The sequence below is a fragment of the Podarcis gaigeae genome, assembly GCF_964106915.1.
Source record: "Podarcis gaigeae genome assembly, chromosome: 8".
Taxonomy (NCBI): domain Eukaryota; kingdom Metazoa; phylum Chordata; class Lepidosauria; order Squamata; family Lacertidae; genus Podarcis; species Podarcis gaigeae.
In genome coordinates this window covers 34,580,226-34,600,545 of record NC_139684.1, presented here as the reverse complement: position 1 = coordinate 34,600,545, position 20,320 = coordinate 34,580,226, and the positions used below count along the sequence as shown (strand labels likewise).

The 20,320-nt window shown below is 39.3% G+C and overlaps 1 protein-coding gene across 14 annotated transcripts in view; it reads left to right on the top strand.

Annotated features, from left to right (window-relative positions):
- CHD9 (chromodomain helicase DNA binding protein 9) overlaps positions 1 to 20,320 on the top strand; it is a 73,367-nt gene that overhangs the window by 6,007 nt on the left and 47,040 nt on the right. For 13 of the 14 annotated variants that reach the window (XM_083750397.1, XM_083750398.1, XM_083750414.1 and 10 more), the window contains 3 exons: positions 3,152 to 3,254; positions 5,156 to 5,247; positions 10,174 to 11,767. In XM_083750397.1, the coding sequence (XP_083606523.1) occupies positions 10,337 to 11,767 (1,431 nt within the window). In that variant the 5' untranslated portion in view covers positions 3,152 to 3,254; positions 5,156 to 5,247; positions 10,174 to 10,336. The remainder of the gene's footprint in view (positions 1 to 3,151; positions 3,255 to 5,155; positions 5,248 to 10,173; positions 11,768 to 20,320) is intronic. The other variant, XM_083750403.1, reaches the window with a different exon arrangement.

Sequence of the window (20,320 nt, the reverse complement as noted above, 5' to 3'; positions counted from 1 at the left end):
CAGCCAGGAGTCAGATTAAAATCTCCCCTGACTTTCCACAACAGAAGCCTAAATTTTCTGTTGGTGGCAGTAATGCTAGGATACTTTGCTAATGGTCAGTTCATGTGCACTTGAAAAAATACTTGGTAGGTGGAAATAATTTGAACCATTGGAAACCTTTACCTAGCACTTTTATTGTGTGCTAGAATATTAGTCTCCAACTTGTTTAGCTTTTCTGTAGCTAATTTTGCATTGGGGGTAACATTCATCCTGAAGAACCAGTACTCACTGGCTTAAAAAGTAAATTGTAACTAATTATACCATAAGCAACATGTTAAATAAATGCATCTCCTATTCCGCTTGGAAACTTTACATTTAAGTGTGGTAAGAAAATGATTTTATAGCCTGTATGTAATTAGCATGTAGTATATGAATTATTATAATGAGTGAATGTGTCTGGTTTGGAATAGGAAACATACATGAGGAATAGCTCAGTTGGTAGAGTGTGAGGCTCTTAATCTCAGTGTCATGGGTTCAAGCCCCACATTGGGAGAAAATTCTTGCATTGCAGGGGGTTGGACTAGATGATCCTCATGGTCCCAAGTCTAGGATTCTATAGCTAAACGATTTAAAACTCAAATGGATTACAGGGCTAAACTGCCCACGCAGCAGATGCCATGAGGGCCAATTATAATTTCCCCCAAATATTCCAATTGTAAAATCATCATCAGTGATTCATTTTATACCACAATTAGTATTATGTCCTATTAAAAGTGAATATTGACGTGTTTCTTTTCCCCCCCATAATTTGGGAAAAGTTGACTAGAAAAAAAATGTAGACTCTCTTACTATTTATCTGACTTAACTGCCAGATAAGTGGAATGTGAGTGAATTAGGAAGAATGTTTCTTTGCTACAACAGCTTCCAAACTGGCACAGTAAAAGGTGATGGGATGGGCCTGTTGCTGTCACATGACAACAGGAGGGCTAGCTCTGGGTCCAACGGATTTTGCAATGGCCCAGGTCCACCTCTCTGCTCTGGAGGATACCTCTATCTGCCAGCAGAAGCTTCCCACTAGCCAGGTGCACTGGAACATTCTGATAGAGCTGCACAGAGGGGAACCTCCACCTCATTCAAACTCCCTTCAGCATGGTAGATCCAGGGTTTAGAATGCTAAGTAAGAACCTTCCAAAATTACTAGAAAATAAAAGTTTGTGTGAAAACTTCTAGCCACAACTTGTGGAAATAAAGGAAGAAAGCTGGCTCTTGTTTTAGAACACCATATGTAGACAACTTTACAAGCCTTTCTGTTTTATTCTAGAAATGCTACAGACAATATTTCATGCAGTAACAAATAAGGTAACAATATTTCTTTTCTAGTAAGCTTGCAAGTATAATGTTATAGAAACCCTTGTCTTGGTTTCTGAAAAACTTATATATATCATTTAAGAAAAGACCTTCTGGGTCAGATCACTGGTCAGTTTGTTTCTACTTGTAGCTGTAGCCTTAGATTAAGTTTCTAACAGTGCAAGACACTTTGAATATTTTTATCTCAACTGACAGCTAATGTTGGGGGAGTCATTGAGGTTCATTTCATCAGTTAATTTCTTATTGTTTTAAACATCTTAAATATAATGTTGTCAATATGTCAGCAGAGTGAGTCTCACATTCCTGTATTTTCCACTGGGGGTGGAAATAGAAGTAATGTTGATTTACAAAATTGCCTTAGGAGTCAGAAACCTTACAAAATTTGGTTGAAAAAATAATTATAAAAATATTACCAATATACCGTAATCATTAAACTTAATAAAACAGTAAAAAAGCCTATATCCAGTTGTTATTTATTAAAAGCTTGAACCAATAAAAAACAGTTAAGCAAAGCAGAAGAAAGCATTCCAGGACCAAGGTAAAGGTAAAGGTAAAGGTACCCCTGCACGTACGGGCCAGTCTTGACAGACTCTGGGGTTGTGCGCCCATCTCACTTAAGAGGCCAGGGGCCAGCGCTGTCCGAAGACACTTCCGGGTCACGTGGCCAGCGTGACATCGCTGCTCTGGCAAGCCAAAGCTGCACACGGAAACGCTGTTTACCTTCCCGCCAGTAAGCGGTCCCTATTTATCTACTTGCACCCGGGGGTGCTTTCGAACTGCTAGGTTGGCAGGCACTGGGACCGAGCAACGGGAGCGCACCCCGCAGCGGGGATTCGAACCACCGACCTTTCGATCGGCAAGTCCTAGGCGCTGAGGCTTTAACCCACAGCGCCACCTGCGTCCCGTGGACCAAGGTACCACTACAGAAAAGGCTGTTTCGTTGGTTACCACCTGTCCAACCTTTGAAGGCACAAGAATCTCTCTCTCTCTCTGACTCATCTGCCTTTATTCAGTAAATAATTATCATTGAAAAATATTGATTTGACAGAACTGAAAAATATTGTTTGCACCAGAAGCTAATAGCCAGTTATATTTTCTTGCTATCATATGTAGATGGTACATCCTAAGTATTTTGAGGACTAAGCATTTGACTTAGTATTACTAAGTATGGTGTAGGTCTTGGATAAATTTTGTCCAAAGCACTTGTATTCATGCATGTATTATGTATCTCTTGTATTTTGTGGAGGGAAGAGGAGAGGAAAATTTGGCCTCTGAATTTCCAAATATTTTATAATTTCCTGTTCATATAAACCAACTTTGTTATCATTTCTGAGTGTGTTCAAATAATTGTCTATGATCCTTGCTTAGTTAAGAAAAGTTTCTCACTCTTCTCAGACACGCAAATGGGGGAAATAATGGGTCCTAATTAAAGAGCTTGGAATTAGAGGACAGCTTAAGGCATATAATGAATGTCATGTTAAAATATTTACAGATAATATAGATCATAGTATAAGCAGAAGTGTAAATTGTAGTTATATATTTTTCTTGAGAACTTCAAATAAATATTCCTGAGGTTGTTATGCATACATACAAGATCAATGTTTGATATTAAATATACGTGTATACACACACATTTATCTGACTAGCATGTTATGTATTTTGCATATCACCTCAGAAATACTTATTAAAAAGGCTACAAGGTTATTTGCAGACTGTTAGCTGTTTTTGTCTTGCAGATTGGTTATGTGATGGCTCTATCTTAACCTTCATAATAATCTGGGTTTCCCCCTTTTTTCTTTCCCAGTTCTTCTGATGTACTGACAGTATTGCTACAAGGAAGTATTTGTGATTGACCACAATGTGACACTGTGTAACCCACCAAAGGGAACCAATTTTTACACCAAATGGTATGGTGATTGTTCTGAAGCTAGAATGTATTTATCAAGCACCTGTCTTAGAATCATTCAACAAAATGGTATTAATTGCTGAGGTGATTGCAGATCTATATTTTAACTCTAGTAATGTTGAATAGTGTGTGCCACATCTAGGTGATTATTTTTATTTGCTAAATGACAAGAGGGGGTAGTTTTAAACTGACTGTCCTGGAGATTTATGGGTCTTCAGTTGCCTCTGCCTAAGCAGGTAACCAAACAGTGTCTCATAGTAACATATCTGATAGAACATACAAATACTGCATCCCTGACATAAACCATGGCTTATGCACATGAGGTCATCTTGTGCACCTTACAGCTGAATGACATGTCTTCCTTGATTACAAGAAGAGGCTCTGGGACAGTATTTCACTGTAATTTCTGATAAAAGGTATGAGGTAGACAGAAAATATATGCTAAAATTTTTTTGTAGTTTGATTAATTCATCATATTCTTTTATGATTTTATATGTTATATTGGCTTAACACCAAATCTCTTATTATGCATGTTACTACTATGGAAATTCCAAATCTGCGGTTCTACAGTTCCTATTTTGGAAATAAGTTGTTTGCTGTCAATATTGTTTAAAAAAAATAAAAAACTTTTTTAAAAGAAAAATAAAGTAGTTTAATTAGTTGCTACTTTGTATGACCCTGCTGCATGAGGACAGCCAGGATCCCTAAGTGTTTCTATTAAAATAAATTGTCATCAAGGCTGTGAAACATAGGGCTTAGAAGGAAGGATGAATCCTGAGAAGTGCAAGCAGGGTGCAAGCACTCTTGCAGTGTGGCTTCCCAACTCCCTCTTCTCCACTGCAGTTATCTGCAGCCCTGAAAATTCATTCATGAGCCTCCAGAACCATCTCTTCACTCTTACACAGATTCTCCCCACCCACCCTGGCTCCAATCCCTTTACAGATGGGGAATCTGTAGTGCTCCATATATTGTTGGATTCCAGTGTCCTTACTGGCTGGAACTGATGGGAGTTCAGCAACATATGGAGGGCCAGATGTTTCTCCTCCCTGCTTTACAGCATTGACCATGGCCCAGCATTATTTGGCATTAATGCCAGCCATGGTTAATTTTAACCAGAATGTGCAAACTTTAATCCTTCTTTAAAATTCATGGGAGGAAGTTCATAAAACCAAAAAGTACTCTCAATCTCATAACCTCTCCTGTTTTTTATTTTATTTAAATATTGGTTAATTTTGTAACCTCATTGTTACAAATACAGTGGAAACTCTACTTACAGATGTAATCAGTTCTGGAGGTCCATCCATAAGTCGATCCGAGTCACTGGTAGAAGCGCCGTTGTGCGCAGGCGCAATCGGCGGCAGCGTACTTCTATGCATGTGTAGGCGGCGGTCACTTCTACACATGTGGAAATGGCAGAAGCCACTTCTACACATCTGTGAATCACGGCAAACCCGGTATTTACTTCCGGGTTTGCCACGGTTGTAACTTGGATCAGGCCCAAGTAGAGATTCTACTGTATGGATTTTTCAGGAGACTGCATTTTTAAAAATTAAAATTTAAGTATTTACTTATTTGAAGTTTGTGGTGACAGGACATGTGCCATGATTGAGACCGACTGAAGTACAGCTGTTCAACCAATGCAATAATGATAAAATGTGATGATGCACTAGCACACAAGTTCTTGTTTTCTTTTGTTTTGATCTGAGTGAGTTTGTTGTAAGTTATAGTTTATATTTGTTCTTGTGGAATGTTTAGTTAGGGCTTCCAATTTTTCTACTTTTAGGCTGTGATGTATTTCAGATAGCATTCCTAAGCAAATGTATGGTATTTGAAGTCAACTGAAGTCAATTAGTTTGAAAATTTGTGGTTTTCTTTAATACAGTACTGTAATTTGTCTTTCAGATCACTAATACTAATGAATTATCTTTTGGGGGTCAAGGATTTCCTAGGATTGTGTAAGACATTTGCAATGGAAATGCACTTCATATTAATGGGTAAGGATTATTTTGATTATTTCACCAAATTTAACAGCAAATGAAAGACCAACAAATTCTACCCTATCTGAGCTCTAAGCATTGTATACAACTTCTGTCCAGTTATATTGTGGTTCTGCCAGGTTAATTGTCATCTAAACAGGTGGTTTCAAATTACCTATTTTTCTACCATGTCATTGAATTACAAAGATGACATATATAGATTCCTGTGGGTAATAGATAATTTGTGTTCCTGGCCTTCAATATTTTCCAAGGACAATTGGCTAAAGTAGGAATCGATGTTGTATGGTCTCTTTTATGCAGTTCAGTTCACCAGTAATTCCAGCATGGAGTAAACTAAGGAACTGGTTTTTTATCTTGCATTCTTTGCACTGATAGATGTGGATATTTTCTCAAATTTCTTGTTTCAGGAAACTTTCAGATCTTTCAGTGCAGTGGATGTAAGTTGAATGAATTAATGCTAATACACTTACCAAATAAAAACAGGATTTTTTAAAAAGGCAGAATCATACTTCCTGAATTTTAATGCCTTTTGGGAAACACATATGTTCAAGCAATTATTATCACTGTTGGACATTAAAAGAGTATATATGATTAACTGATCATCCTCAGAATAGTATGCTTTACACTGTCTTCTTAAAATTCAGGCTTCTAAGACTCCTGTGCTCAGGCAATTCCAGTCTCTCTTTCTTACACACACACACACACACACTAGATTTTCCATGGCTATTCACGCTGCATGTGTTGTGAAAAGGGGCACAATGACTGCAGTGGGAAGGAGTAGCCCCCAAACTCCATTGAACTTGCAGAAAATCTTCCTTCATCTCATTGAAGTTCCAGCTGAAGTAAATGCTAGTGATTTAAATAAAACTTGATTCTTAAAGTTTGCTCTGTGTTACTTGGAAGTAAGTTACATTTGAAATTCCAGGAAAGTTATTTAGGATAATAATGCGTACTTTTGTAGACTGAAATGTTAAGCAATTTAATCTTGGGTAGAATTCTCTGGGATGTTGGAGCAGATGACACTGATAAATCTTTAGTAATTTGGATTTTGTGGATTATTTTGTTGGTGATGATTTAGCATTTTAAATGGAGTTTCCATCCTGGACCTTGTATAAATCCTTGTAACATAGGAACTTCAATGATAAATGCTGTTAGCATTGATCTATATTTCTTGGAACAGTTTCATTGTTTTACATCTCTGCAAACAGAGTAGTACTTTCAGATAGTAAGTCCATACTGATATGCATGCCTAGTTTGCAGGTAAAGAAAAAATATTAACAGTGAGGTCAGATAGAAATGAAATGCAAAAAATACAGTGTGGTATTCCATGACCTCGTTCAGTTAGTGCAAGGACAGCTGAAGTTCCTCTCAGTCTTCTTTCCCCATGTGCCCACTAAATCTGTTCCTGGGGCTCCCCCAAATCTCTGGAATAGATTTGGGTAGGGTGCCAGCAGAGAGGAAGGGGTACAGAGCCATTGTGCAAGCGGAAACTTTGTGTTAACAGAACAAATGCATTTGATACTATCCACAATTGGTGACAGTTATGTTAAAACTTAATTGTATTCAATATAACTACAGTGGCAATGCATAACAGCAGTAGCTTCAATTGGCTAGATATTTCTGGATTAAGCAGAAGTTGGATGGCCATCTATCATGGATGCCTTAACTGGGATTCCTGCCTTGCAGGGGGGTGGACTAGAGGACCCTTGGGGGTCCCTTCCAACTCTACAATTCTATGGTTCTATGGTCTTGGACTTGCTTATTTGCTTTTTTACATATGGTTAACTGAAAAGCCTTAAGTGACTGTGCTGAAGTTAAGGGGCATTACTTTAGTCAAGAGCTATGAAATGGATATGCTGATATAGTTTGTGGGTTTACGTAGGAACTACCATGGTAGCCAAATTAATTGATATGGTCAGTTTTTGTGTTGCTGCAACATAAATTACAGTGGTGCCCCGCAAGACGAACGCCTCGCAAGACGGAAAACCCGCTAGACGAAAGGGTTTTCCGTTTTGGAGGCGCTTCGCAAAACGAATTTCCCTATGGGCTTCCTTCGCAAGACAAAAGCCCATAGGGAAAATCTCAGGGACAGCGGGGAAGCGCAGCGCATCTTCCCCACTGTCCTCGGACCTCCTCCAAAGGCTAGCGGTGGGGCGGAGAGCCCTTCTCCTCCCCGCCAGGCTTCGGAAGGCTGCTCCGAAGGCTGGCGGTGGGGCGGAGAGCCCTTCTCCCCGCGCCAGCCTTCGGAAGGCTCCTCCGAAGGCTGGCAGTGGGGCGGAGAGACCTTCTCCCCGCGCCAGCCTTCGGAAGGCTCCTCCGAAGGCTGGCGGTGGGGCGGAGAGACCTTCTCCCCGCGCCAGCCTTCGGAAGGCTCCTCCGAAGGCTGGCGGTGGGGCGGAGAGACCTTCTCCCCGCGCCAGCCTTCGGAAGGCTCCTCCGAAGGCTGGCGGTGGGGCGGAGAGACCTTCTCCCTGCGCCAGCCTTCGGATGGCTGTCCTGAAGACTTGCGGTGGGAGGAGGGTTTTCCTTCCCACCGCCAACATTCAGAATGCTGTTCTGAATGTTGGCGGTGGGGAGGAAAAACCCTCCTCCCACCGCAAGCCCCGGGAACAGAGGAGAAGCGCTGCGCGCCTTCCCTTCTGTTCCCGTACCTGTGCTGAAGGCTTGCGGTGGGGAGAAAAGCCCTTCTCCGTACCGCCAGCCTGGCAAGCGGTCTCCATAGGAACGCATTAATTGATTTTCAAAGCATTCCTATGGGAAACGGTGCTTCGCAAGAAGAAAAACTTGCAAGAAGAAAAAACTTGCGGAACAAATTAATTTCGTCTTGCGAGGCACCACTGTATAATGCAGAAATGTTAGATAATGTGTAGAATGTATTATGACTCTACCTGAGGTGGAAGATTGAACAATTATGTTAAATGATTGTATACATCCTCAAAATGTGAGTAGATTAACCTGATAAATTTTGAAGATTTTTCCCCCCTGTAAAACTGCTTGAAAGTTCAGCAGCTTGGTAGGGATTAAACTATCAAAAACCTCCACTTATCTTAAGATCAAAACAATGTCACAAAAATGTATCAAACCAAAGTTTTCACAGGGCCAACTCAACACCTATGGGAAGTCTGCAAGAACAGCATTATTTTCTTGTGATTTCCAGCAACTGCCTCCAACAGTGATGGTAGTACATAGCCAGCATGGCTAGTAGCCATTGATTACTTTACCATCCATGAATTTGTCTAATCCCCTTCTAATACTGAACTGAGTCATAACAGTAATGTCACTGACAAACAGAAACATAAATAGTTAAAATCCAGTAATGATCCTCATTATCTTGAAGTTTCAGATCATTGCAAATAAAATAGATTTACAGAAACTTGTTATAGCCCTTTTGACGACAAATTAACAAATTCCTAGAAATAATACATTTTTAAAAAGTAAGAAGCTGTAATAAATCTTATTTTAAAAAGTAGCATGAGCTTCCTGAGCTCGGATTGTCATGACATTTACTGAGATGATGGGAGGGGACAGCCTGCAAATATAAATAATCTTTATAGTTTTAAGTATGATGTACCAAGGAGGAAATCAACAGAAAGATACTGGCTATGTTCAGACATCATATTAAACCATAGTGTAACATGATGTGAATGATCCTAGGCAAGCCCACATTTTCTCCCATCTGGTAGGAATTACGGATTCTGGGGGTTTAGCTTTTGCTTAACAAGTAGTTTCATCAGACCTGAAAAACTAGGTTTACAATGACTTTTTTCAAACAAGCCACATGGTTATTTTGACATAATTTTTTAGAAAGCTAGCTTGTTTCAACAAACTGTAGTTCAGATTAACCAAAGGTTAGAATTCTGATCTAATGCTAAACTGTGGTTAAGTCAAATCAGAAGAGAAAGCTTATAATCTCCTACTTGCAAATGCACTTAAAGAGGAGGGGGAGTGGCAGGGATGGTGATGTTAGGAGGAAACATTTGAACCTTAAGTTCTTTCCCATCGTGCTATACCACATACTTCACATTATATATTGGTGAAATTTACAGCTCATTTATTTTAGAGCAGTCATTTTAAAATCCATATTGATATGGTTGAAGATTGTTTTGCAATCACTGTGGAAGCCCTTTATATGATACTTATGATAACACAGCATTACATTCTGTCAACTTGTTTGTGTCCCAATAAACCATGGTGAATAAAAATCAATATTTTTGAAGCTAGTTTTTTAGAAGAATGACAGATTTATTCAAATATAATAAAACATCAAACTCTACAACCATCTCTTAAAATTGAATCCATGATTGTCAAACATTTAATTAAAGGCTCCTTTTCTATGTAAAAGAATGAAGCGGTGGCAAAATAATGTTATGAAATCAAGTGCTGTAGATATGACACAATTGATTGTTAACTGCATGCATACAATGAGTAGTTACACTCTTTTAACCAGATAGTTACTTTCAGTATCATGGACAAACACAGGTTTTCCCAGTATCTACAAACCCTTCCTTCTGAAATGTTCTGGGCATTTAACTAAAGATTAAGTTATCCTGCTTTTGTCTTTGCTTTTGCATATGGAGGTGACTAGAACTCCTTAATAACTGCTCCCCTAAGCAGATAAGATTTCTGTGTAAAATGCATGACCTGAGATTTCAGCTTGTGTTCCTATATAGTAAAAAGGTTACATGTCTAATGCAAACATATGTATTGATATAGCAATTGATTAGTGGAATGCATATTCAGTAAATATATCAGAAAGTTGGAAATTTGGGTTCACATCAGTCCATCTGCAACAACATTTCTGTATTTTAAGTGTCACATGACAGGAGACAAAACATGATTTGGGGGCGGTGGTGATTTAAAATACAGCCCCATACATTAACATTTTATAGTAACTGCTTAATTGCTTTTTTCCCTCTTGCCTAGGGTATTTTAAACACTTCAAGACATTATTTCTTCAAATGTGCTAATGGATGTGGACATGGCTTAGATAAGGTGTTGACCACTGCAAATTCTCTGTTGCTGTGTGCTGCCGAAAGGCTAGCTGACTCCATTTGGAGTAGTATCAAACTAGCACAGATATATCAAGATGACAGATCCTATGATGGACTTTTTTGATGATGCCAACCTCTTTAGTGATACCTTAGAAAGTTTGTCTGATGATGCTTTTGTACAAACTGGACCTGTTTCACTTGTTGATGAATTGAACTTGGGTGCAGAGTTTGAACCTTTACACATCGACTCATTAAACCATGTCCAGGAAACGCAAACTCAACAAAAGATAAATGAATTTGGGCAGCTAAATCAGTATGATTCATTGAAACTTCAAGTAAACCAGTCCTTCAGCAGCCCAGCTGAAAATGTTTTATCACCACACTCTGAGTTTAATTGCTCACCCATCCACCCCCAAAGCCAAACCAATGGGATGTTTCCTGATGTGGCAGATGGAAGCCCAATGTGGGGACACCAAACTTCTAGCAGTGTTTCAAATCAGAATGGATCCCCTTTTCACCAAGGTCGTTCACAATCTATGCAGCAGAACAAAAGCTTTGTAGCACACCATGATTTTGCCTTATTTCAGGCCAGCGAACAGCACCATCCGTGTGCCTCATTGCAGTCGCAGCAAAACAGAAATGGCATCAATTCAGGAGAGGACACTCAAAGTCAGTCAGAAAACTTCATGGAGGTTAATGTGTCTGTTCCACATAGAACCAGTGTTTCTCATGCACCTCAAGGTGCTACTCTTTCAGACTCACAACAGTCTATCTCTGTGCAGTCATTTTCTCAGACTGCAAGTGACTCACCTCACTTTTGTGGGACTCAAGACGGAAACTTTGATGGACACTCTCCTACTATAACTCCATGCTCTGTTAATACACAGTTTTCACCTTCTTATTCCTACTCTAGTAACCATGTTTCTCCTACCAGTCTTCTACAGTCTTCGACAGCTCTTTCTGTTAGTCAACAAACTCATTCTCTATCTGATTTTCCAGAGAGTGATGCCTTTGCTCCTCAGATAGGGACCAAGCAAGAAAATACAGATAACCTCCTTAACTCAAGTCCATCTTTAAATTCAAATAATTTCCATGTGTTGCATTCAGCACATCCTCGGGGCAGCTTCAGTGGTTCAAAACTGTCTGCAGTGAACATTAATTTTTCTGCCCCTGCTGGCTCTGGTCCTCAGCTAAGCTATTTCAGTGATCCTATAGAAGGCAATGGTTTTTCGTCTTTGGATGAGAACTTGCTTCATCAAGTCGAATCTCAAGCTGAATCATTTACGGAACTTGATCCAGAAACTCTCCTTCAGGAAGATCTCCTTCCCCAGTTCAGTGAATCTACATTTGTGCAGGACAGCTCAAGTAATGAGTTAGAACACCACCTAGAACACTATGTTACCCCACAAGTGACAGAGCCCTCCCACCTTGTTCGGACTCAGTCTCAAAATTGCAATCATCCCTGGTATCCTCCTAGTTCTAATCAACACCTGCAAGAGCGAAAGCGTGTAAATGCTCAAGGGCAGGTAGGTAATGCTTTTCTGGGAGGGTTATATTTTGCTATAGCTAGTTCATTTTTACCTTGCTATTAGTCAAAAGTAGTTAGTAGTTCAACCAATATAAGGAGGCAGAACCATAATCCATTAGTAGGAAGAACTATCCTGAAGTATCGGATCCTGTTTAAAAAGGGGGGGCGGGTTGGAGAGGTTTTTATAACTTTTTGGCTGTTTGAGATGGAATACTAAATAGCATTTAAATCTTAGCTCTAAATGCGTTTTGCACACTTCAGTTTACAGTGTCTTCCATCTCAGAAAATACAGCATTCTGCCATATCTTCCAAAATTGAATACACATTTCAGTTTGTTTCTGTACGACTTGGCAGACTGTTATTTTTGCTTTCATTACTGCCAACTGTTGAGTTTTGTGGTATAAACTGGAAGAAAAAAAATTGCAAAAAAGTGTTGAGAAATAAGCTTTATAATGCTGCTTGCTTTGTTTTTTCTCCCCCATCTCAAATTAATTGAAGTTATAAAACACCTTTATGGTCTTTTTAATAACACACAGAGGTATGACTCTAGCTTTGAACATTGTTGCCATGAAGAGTTGTATATATAACTATTATTGGTTAAATTAATAAGCAGAATTGAATACACACACACACACACACATATATATATATATATATATATATATATATATATGCAGGTTTTGGTGTCCTCGGGTGTCTTCCCGTGTAAAAGTTGGGGTGTCTAGGCGACGTTTCGACGAGGTCTCACTCGTCATCTTCAGGCTGGTGCTTTCGGCTTCTTGTTACTGGAACAGAGCGGGATCTGATTCCAAATTGCTCTTTAACACGGAACATCACCACAAGAGAATAATCATGGAAGCCATCGAGATAGAGAAACACCCTCACAACATGAACAAGCGTGACGACACATCCCGCTTGCCAGACATCTGGAAATTAGCCCTCCCCACAAAAACTGACACCAGATCCAGAGGCACACAGAACGCCAACACCAATCAACCACACCAGACCCAAACCCAGACCCTCTCCACAGATGAATTACTGACACCATCCAGTAGCCAATCCATGGTGGCACCTCCGGATGCCGCACCCCCCTGCAATCCCTACACAGATCTGGCTGACACAAGCCACAAAACCACAGCTCGCCCCTATACACGAAGCCAAGCCAAAGCACAACTAAGTGCAATACAGCCATCTTCTCAGGAAAACTCTTCACAAAGTTCAAGAGGTCAAGACACAAAGACTTTAGCAACTAATCCACACCTAATGACCCACCTAAGTGGTACTCAGGATATCACTCAAGAAATCACTCAAGGTATCTCTCAAGTAATTAAGGAACAAAAGAAGAAAAGGCACACTAGCCTGGGAACTTCCTCTCTGCCCAGAACATTGGAGGCTAGACACCACACCCCCTCTACAGTATTTATAGGAACTCAAACATTGAGATCCCGCTCTGTTCCAGTAACAAGAAGCCGAAAGCACCAGCCTGAAGATGACGAGTGAGACCTCGTCGAAACGTCGCCTAGACACCCCAACTTTTACACGGGAAGACACCCGAGGACACCAAAACCTGCATTCCTGTACCCGTGAAAATCTACGAAAGCATATATATATATATATATATATATATATATATATATATAATGTAACAAATATTAGCAATATATAATATTGATGGAAATACTGGATTCTGATTTTTCTATTTATGTAGGTGGCTGTGGATTTTAATATTTTATTATGAGAACCTAGTATTTACTTTGAAAACATTTTGGAGCAAATATGGTGTAATTTATAGTAGTGAGCATAAAACATCCCTTTGATTTCAAATCTGTTATTAATAGTGACTGCTTTTGAGCATAAACATTCCAAGAGAGTATGCTTTTTGACATTTTGGCATGACCAAATACTAGTGTAATATATTCTTTATATTTCATTTGTCTATTTCCTTTTGGGCTGTAAAATAATTTTTTTCTCATGTGTTAAGCATTAATTTCAGCTGGTAATTGATTCTAGAGGGCTAGAGTTGTAACACAAAAGCGCAGTTTGGGGTGAACATCTGGGGCATGCAGAATTCTCAACCATGCCCCTTCTGAGGAGTGCATTGGCTGGGCAGGGATATATGGGACGAGGCCATCCCTTAGGTAACCTGGCCTCAAGTTCTTGACCTTCAAAAGTTTTATGTGAACCCCAGAAACATGCACACCAGCTTTGTGAGGTCATGTTTAACTCTCTTTGTACTTACCAGATGGCTCCTGCTGTGTCCATTCCATTCCCTGGCTGTTTTTGTCCCAAAACTTCATCCCTAAGCTTTTTGACCTTGCTGATATTTTGCACTTCCACATACTGGTAAACTTTCTGCTAATGTCAGGTGAACTGCGTTTTGCCGATTATGTTCTGGGGATAGCGCGTAAACCAAATTTCATATAGTCAAAACAGACTGTGTTCAATGGCAGGTGGGATTGGCAAAGTCTTTTTTCCTGGATGCCCGCCCCCTTTTAAAATGTTTTTATTTTTTATAGCCAAGCATGTATAGATGAATCCACATGAGTAAATGTGTGTAAGTTGCAAGTTACCTGTATTATTAAAAAGATAATATCTAGAGTGCAGCTGAAGCATCTTAGGGACAATCATGAGGTATCATCTTTTCAGAATACCTCAATGGGAGCCAAATGAAGCAAGCATCTCAAAGTAATATTGAGATTTGTGATAAGGGCTGAATGAAACCAGCTGAGCTGAACGATAGTGTATTTTATCGTCTTCAGGGCAATCCTGGTGTAGGATATCCTCCACTACCAGTGCTGCCCTGAGAAAGAAAAATGCTGAATGTGTATGTGTCTACTGAAACAATCCCCCACCCCCGTTCTGACTGCTTGCTTGCATGTTTGCAGACTGCTCATCCATCCCCCTTCTCTACTGAGCATGTGGATTGTTGTGTGTGTGGCATGTGGCAGTTTAGGTGTGGCCAATCCTCACTGCATCCCTCAGGCCCAAAAAAGTTAGTGCACCTGAGTTAAACCCATGATTTAGTTGCTTACATCCTAAATAGTTTTACTTTCCCACCTGCACACATATACAGTGGTACTTCAGGTTACAGACGCTTCAGGTTACAGACTCCGCTAACCCAGAAATAGTACCTCGGGTTAAGAACTTTGCTTCAGGATGAGAACAGAAATCGTGCGGCGGCAGCACGGCGGCAGCAGCTGGAGGCCCCATTAGCTAAAGTGGTGCTTCAGGTTAAGAACAGACCTCCGGAACGAATTAAGTACGTAACCAGAGGTACCACTGTATCTACATTTGTTTATGTTTTACGTGAAAGACAAGAAAAGGCAACTCTTCCAAAAGCTTCCCTGGATGTAATTCTTAATTGTCAGTGCTGACCAGGTGAGTGGTTATTTTAGAAGTTTTGAGTTGCAGAGCTTGCTGTTCCTAGAATGTCTGTTAGGAAGTACACCATTAGGAGAGGTGAAATCAGTGTTTTGCCAGTAACCCCATCAGCCTTGAAAATAAACTATTAGCCTGCAAAAAAAAAAAAAAGCCAAGGCACTCTGCCTGCTAGAGGACAGAGTGAGTAGTGGAGAGCCCTGCTGGGTTCAGAGGAAGGAACTTCCCTTCTCTAGTAGCCCTTTTGGTTTCTGTGCTTGGTGCAGAAGAGAGATGAAGCATTTCATTCACTTGCATGGAATTCTGTGCACTCACCTGTATGCTATTTCTTTTCAGCTATGACTACCAAGCTAGTGCTCAAATGCAAAGCTAAAGCTGGTGAAGGCTGCTAGTGAAGCATTTTTTAGCATGAGAGAAATGAAAATGTGGTAACACTGACATTGCTTGAAATATTACTGACTTGGTGCTTTTAGACGTTGGCTTATGTTATTAAGCTCTGATGAAAAATTAAGCAAGATAAATTTCCAGTTATGTGGATGCATCTATGGATGCTACAAAATGACATGGATATGTAAATGAGACCTTATGAAGAAGGTTGATGGGTGCTACGATGGTTAATAGGTGTCAGTTAAAAGTCAGAAATTGCCAACAATATTTTGAAAGTTATAAATGCAGGTGCAAGTTTCAAAAAAGCCTACAGTTTTTCATAAGCTGCACCTAAAATGTCAACACCTAATTTCTCTCATTAATATCAGTGCAGAGAGGGAGATAACATTTGCTAAATATGTTAAGAAATCAGTGACATTTAATTTGTCCTCTTTTATTATTCAAAATAATAAAATTACTCCATGACACCATGTACTGTTGCCCATTTTTTTATTTGTTGCTTTAAATTTCGGCCTGCACAAATTAAATCCTGCATATAATAATGTAACATACTTAAAAGCAAGCAGATACAAATTCTTCCTATTAATGTTCTTTACAAATTCTTTTGGTACATGGGGTATGGACAAATTTCTAAGTTGTCAGGTCAGCTTTTACATTGTAAGTATATTACAAAAATGTTTTATCCATTTTTATTAATATAATGTTTCTAAAGTCACAAAGTAGACCTTGGTGGTTGGTTGTTGTCTTTTTTGTCAATTCTTTGTTAGTATGAGTCCTCCATGTCCTGGATTTCCATGGAATGACTGCCAGCAGTGAAATACGATCCTAGCTATTACTTGGTGTGCTGCACTGCACAGGCTGCCTAGCACTCTGCCAGGAAACTAAGTAACAGAAAGCAGAGTTGTTAACAGTAGCTTTCGTCCTATTGGCCTCCTCCATGCATACTCAAAGCAGAGTACAAACAGGAAGTGGATTCCAGGAAGGGGAGGGGAGGCTGGAATTTGTGGATCACTCCAGTATATAAGGAGGATGTGGGTAGGATCAAAGCCAAACTAAACTGTATGTTTAATTTCTCTGGAACTGGAAGATATTAAACACTGTACTCAGATCTTTTGCAAAGTTTAAGATTTAAAACAATCCAGTAAAAAATAATACTTAGAAACAGCTGTAAAATAAATTTCAGTACCTATAGCACTCATTTTGGGGATCATGATAAATCATGGTTTACTGTAGTGGGAACAAGCCACAATGAGTCTTAGGCTCACCTGTGTTTTGGTCCCCTTTCATCTAAATCACCTTTATAACCCATGGTTTGAATTTGATTTGTTAGAAACAAACCAAAGTTAAGATTAATCACAGTTCATCAATGACAAGCTGAAAATAATTGGGGGGGGGGGAATAAATGTAAAAGCTTCCAATATCCTCATGGATATGTTGGAGCAGTAGAAGAGAGAGGGGACTACACAAGCTCAAGGTTCAGTGTAGCTCGTTTCAACAACAAAAAATCCAGTTTATTCAACCAACTCACAATCACATGTCTCTTACTTAGGAAAGTAGAAGTGATTCTTGTCCTTTCTTCCTGTTAATATTTCTGAGAAGTGAAACTTACTGAAGTGTTCCAAAATGCATAGCTTATGTTATGTGAAGAAATATAACAGAAGTTTTCAAACCGTGGTTTGTTGAAAGGTGGAACAAACTCAATTTCTGCACTTGACCCTAAAATTGATTTTTTTCCCCTCTTCTGGCAATATCAAGGCTCTTTTGACCAAGCCCAGATTAACAAGCATGCTAACAAGGCCCTGGTTTAGAGCCTGTAATTTTCATAATATGGTGCTGATGTGAACTGAGATTTTCACCTCTTGCTGCTCTCAAGTCCAAATGCAGAAGCAGGTTGAATGCCAAACTTGACTTGAGGGTAAAGTAAATTTAACATTCAATTTTTAAGAAATTTGTGGTTACAAAAACAGGCACATCCATCACATTAGAGAGGCCAGATTGCAGTTTATAAAATATCACATTTTATCATATGTGCTCTGATTTTCAAACATAAAATAAGTGGTCCAAGACCCCAGCAATGTTCAATTGGTCTGCAGAGGGAAAATTAAAGAACTACTTGTATCTAGTATATAACATACATATATGACTTAATGTTTCTTCCAAAATAAATTTAACAGAGCCAATAAGAGGAAAACAAAGCTTTATATTATGACCACAATCCAAAATACACTCATAAAGGAGTAAGTCTCATTAAATTAAGTAGGATTTGCTTCTGAATAAAGTGGCTTGTGATTGCACTGCATGTGTTTAATTATATTGCAAATTTATCGAGAAAGCTGTGAAATAATATAAAATCCATATTTTGAGTATAGGTGGGATAATCAAGATATTTGCTTGCATATACTTGCATATACAAAAATGAGTTCACTTTCATGTGTTACAAGGAATTGGAATCAACCCATTAAAGTTCCCAGCTAGTAGGAGATTGGATCAGGCTCTCTTCCACGATCTTATAGGTAGATAGGCTCTTTGTGAGAAGATGTAGTGGAGATATATCAGGTTTAAGCCCAAGTTTTTATTGTACCAGGAAGGTAGTTGGAAGTCAGTGCCATTAGCTATAAGTTTGCCTATCTGGCATACGATTCCAGTTAAAAGATGGGCAGCTATGTTTTACATTAACTTAGTAGTAACAAAAGCATTGGCAGTGAATGAAATCTATTCTTCAGTGGTACCTCTGGTTACAAACGCTTCAGGTTACAAGCTCCGCTAACCCCGGAAGTAGCTGCTTCTGGTTGTGAACTTTGCCCAAGGATGTGAATGGAAATCGCGCGCCAGAGGCATGCACACAGCAGGAGGTCCCATTAGCGAAAGTGCGCCTCAGGATAAGAACAGTTTCAGCTTAAGAACGGACCTCCGGAACGAATTACGTTCATAACCAGATGTACCACTGTATAGCCTTCTTATTAGGTTTGCCTGTGGGAGGAAGGGCAGGTTATATATTTAATAAATATATATAATAAACAAATATGGTAAAATTTGTTCTTGAATACAGCATCCACTTGTAAGTCAAGGGTGTGCTTTAGATCCATGGGTATCTGATTCCCCAGGGAGAATGCTAGAGAGAGAGAAAGGGTTCCTAGACTGTAGGACCACATCGTTCCAGATTTGTTTTTTTGTTTTTCCTCCTCATTCCAAAACTTTTTTCCAGAACTGAGGTCACCACTTGCAGATGTGGTAATAATGCTGGAAATCAGAATATTTCATATTTACCCTACTTGTGGCTTCATAATATTTATTTGTTTGATACTTTTATTCTACTATGTAGTCCTAAAAGCTGCTTAAAAATATTTGCACAATACAATTATATTCAAAAAGATTTGCACAGATATTAAATTATGCCAGGTTTAGTGAGTCTGAGCAGACGGATCTTACTCAGTGAATGTTGAAGCCAACTGTGCTGGAAGTTAGCAGTTCACATGCAACAGCTCTTACTGAGCACCTCTGAGGCAAGGGAGTGAGGCTGAGTTGCTGGAAGTCACTTAGCCCATTATGAAAGAAAGAGCTCCTACTGAGGACCTCTGAAGGCAAGTCTTGATAATAATGTAAGAACTGTGTCCATCCTGGTGCATGCAGGAAATACACAGGCAGGATATGAGGCAGCAGCCCTCTCCTATATGGGTTCCCCTATCTGGTGTTCAAATTATATCATAGAATCTTAGAATTGGAAGGGACCCCAGGGTCATCTAGTCTAACCTCTGCAATGCAGGAATATCAGCTAAAGCATCCATGACAGATGGCTATCCAACCTCTGCTTAAAAACCTCCAAAGAAGGAGAGTCCACAGCCTCCTGAGGGAGACGGTTCCACTATCAAAAAGCTCTTACTGTCAGAAAGTTTTTCTGTATGTTTAGTTGGAATCTCCTTTCTTGTAACTTGAAACCATTGGTTTGAGTCCTACCTTCCAGAGCAGGAGAAAACAAGCTTGCTCCATCTTCCATGTGACAGCCCTTTAGATGTTTGAAGACGGCTATCATATCTCCTCTCGGTCTCCTCTTCTCCAGGCTAAAGATACCTAGCTCCTTCAACAGTTCCTCATAAGGCTTGACTTCTAGACCCTTGATCATCCTAGTTGCCTTCCTATGCATATGTTCCTGCTTGTCAACTTCCTTCTTAAATTGTGGCTCCCAGAACTGGACACAGTATTCTAGGTGTGGTCTGACCAAGGCAGAATAGAGTGGTACTATTACTTCCCTTGATCTGGACACTATACTTCTGTTTATTTACTGCATTTCAATCTTACCTTTGTAGTTCTGAAGAAGTGCTAAAGATGTCTAGTGTCAAGAATGAAAACAGAACAAGCGGGGTGGGGGGGGTAAACCATGAAAAAACTTCTTTAAAGAGAGTAGCAGACCAAATAATAGAAGGCTAATAAAATAATTTTTAAAGCTTGGTTCCTTTTTTGTGAACAGCACCGAGTTTGCCTTTGTCACAGAAAAGCAGGATATAAATGTCAAAATAAGTAAATCAAATTTGATTAGCAGATAAACCACAAGTTCATTGAACAGTACTGTTTTGGAAAATGAACATTTTATATAGTCTACTTTCCAATTAAAGCATGATCTTTCTGAAGCAATTTGTAGTCCTAAAATAGCATATTAAACATAATTTGCAATCATACAACACAGAAAAAATACAATAGAACATTGATAAAAAATATAACAGCATCTAGTTTTCATCATTTAATATAGATATGAAACAGTAGAGAAAGTTGGAGCCATAAGAAAGTACCC